The sequence below is a fragment of the Atta cephalotes genome, assembly GCF_000143395.1.
Source record: "Atta cephalotes unplaced genomic scaffold scaffold00050, whole genome shotgun sequence".
Taxonomy (NCBI): domain Eukaryota; kingdom Metazoa; phylum Arthropoda; class Insecta; order Hymenoptera; family Formicidae; genus Atta; species Atta cephalotes.
Genome location: NW_012130114.1, coordinates 192,508 through 194,406, shown reverse-complemented (window position 1 = coordinate 194,406; position 1,899 = coordinate 192,508). Strand labels below are relative to the sequence as shown.

General features: G+C 32.8%; 1 protein-coding gene across 1 annotated transcript in view; it reads left to right on the top strand.

Moving 5' to 3' along the window:
* Positions 1-1,290: 1,290 nt before the first annotated feature.
* The window catches only part of LOC105622914, a 6,679-nt gene continuing 6,070 nt past the window's right edge, over positions 1,291-1,899 (top strand). Inside the window, exon 1 of the mRNA XM_012204323.1 lies at positions 1,291-1,381. Coding sequence (XP_012059713.1) covers positions 1,291-1,381 — 91 coding nt within the window. The remainder of the gene's footprint in view (positions 1,382-1,899) is intronic.

Sequence of the window (1,899 nt, the reverse complement as noted above, 5' to 3'; positions counted from 1 at the left end):
TAGTAGTAGTAGAGTAGTAGTAGTAGTAAGTAGTAGTAGTAGTAGTAGTAGAGTACGTAGAGTAGAGNAGAGAGAGAGAGAGAGAACGCTCACGGATCCGTTCCCCAATACAATTGAATCTGTTGAACACGATCATTGGTTTCGACTTCAAAAATTATTTGAAATCGAACTGATATCGATATAAAAAATTATTCAAAATAGAACTGATTTCGATATCAAAAATTATTCGAAATTAAGCTGATGTTATTGAAACCGAGCTCGTCTGAATCTCGAAACGATGTTGGATTTCTACCTCTTTTCGATGATAATTTCGATTCATTATTTATATCATTTCGATTCGTTATTTCTTACTGGGAATAAACGTAATATCTTTTCGTTTTGCAAAATGACCTGAAAAAAAAAGCCATCTTTTAGTTATTTTTTAGTATTTTATATTCTCTGGAATATAAGTAATACATCTGGATGTTATTATTAATAATAAATAGAAAATTAACAATTAGTCGATTACAAGTCGGATATAAAAGATGGCTTTCAGATTTTCGGAAATAATCGACCTCAAGTCGGCTTATAATCGACATTCAAAATCAACAAAAAGCCATCTTAAAATAGTCAACTAAATGTCAACTTTATAACTTACAAGTCGACTTTAAGTTGATTAAAAATAGTCGATTATTAGTCGCCAAACTGTCACGCATGCTGTGTGGAGACATCTAGTTCAAGACGTTTCTTTTGAATGTCTTTCAAACATGCATGTTCTCTGAGTATAATATACTTGGATTGCTCTCGATAATAATTTGCAGATGCAAAATTATAACGTTACAATAGCGCAACTATTTATTTATAAATGCAAATCACGGATTTTCGCAATTAGAGTTCGTCCGTGAACAATTTCGTCATAAAAGATTTACAATTATAAAGACTTATTATATCTCGAACCCTTGCTCTTTCCGCAACAACTAATTGTTAATTGTGACTGTCACTGTCGTGGTCACTCGGCATTGATAACTCTCGCAGACTTCCGACGAGACCTTTCGACGAGTTCGACGGTGAGAGGTGAGTATCACGAAGGAATAGTATCTTGCTTGGCTTTCTTTTTGCCAGAGATCGTGAAAGGTCAGACTCGATGTATAATCGTTCGCGCCACATCCCGGAGACGCATACGAGAACGGATAACGTGAATTAAATTGCGCCGAGTTATAGCACCAGCAGTAAGATATCGGAAACTAAGACAGCCAGAGCGGTCGTTCTTGTTCAATATAACAAGTGAAAATCGTATCACAAGATTAGAACATGTTCGGTATCGTTATTTTTCCGATAAATTTCGGCTTCAGTTTTATATTGATGATTTTCTTAGTTCCGCTTCTTTTTATCGCGTACGTAGGTAATTATTTTTGTTTCGAAGTTATTTTCGAGCTCTTCTTATTATAATTATCCGTGCGCGAGCATTACCATATCTATATTATATCTACTAATGCGAGTAATTTTGGCACTAAAATTCTATTCTTCTATCCTAGCAAACGAGAATAGATTGAAATGAATTGAAATGGATTTAGATTTTCAGAAATTGATTCACGAATGTTAAAATGAATGCTTTTCAATCCTGAATGCATTTTTATTTATTTTTATTTATTTATAAGAATTGCAGCGTATCTCTGTGCCTTTCTAAAAATAATATTAAATTTTTCTATGCATTGAGAATACTGTTTAATTCAAAATTTTGAATAGGAAATAGGGTAGTTTTTCAATCCAATTGTATCCAATTGAATGTAATTGACTCTAATTAAATTAAAAAAAAGTATTCGCTATTTAAAGTACGCATTCAGATAGAACAAAATTTCAATCCATTTTAATCCATTCTCATTTGCTGGAACATGCTGTAAATACTCTCTCTCTCTCTCT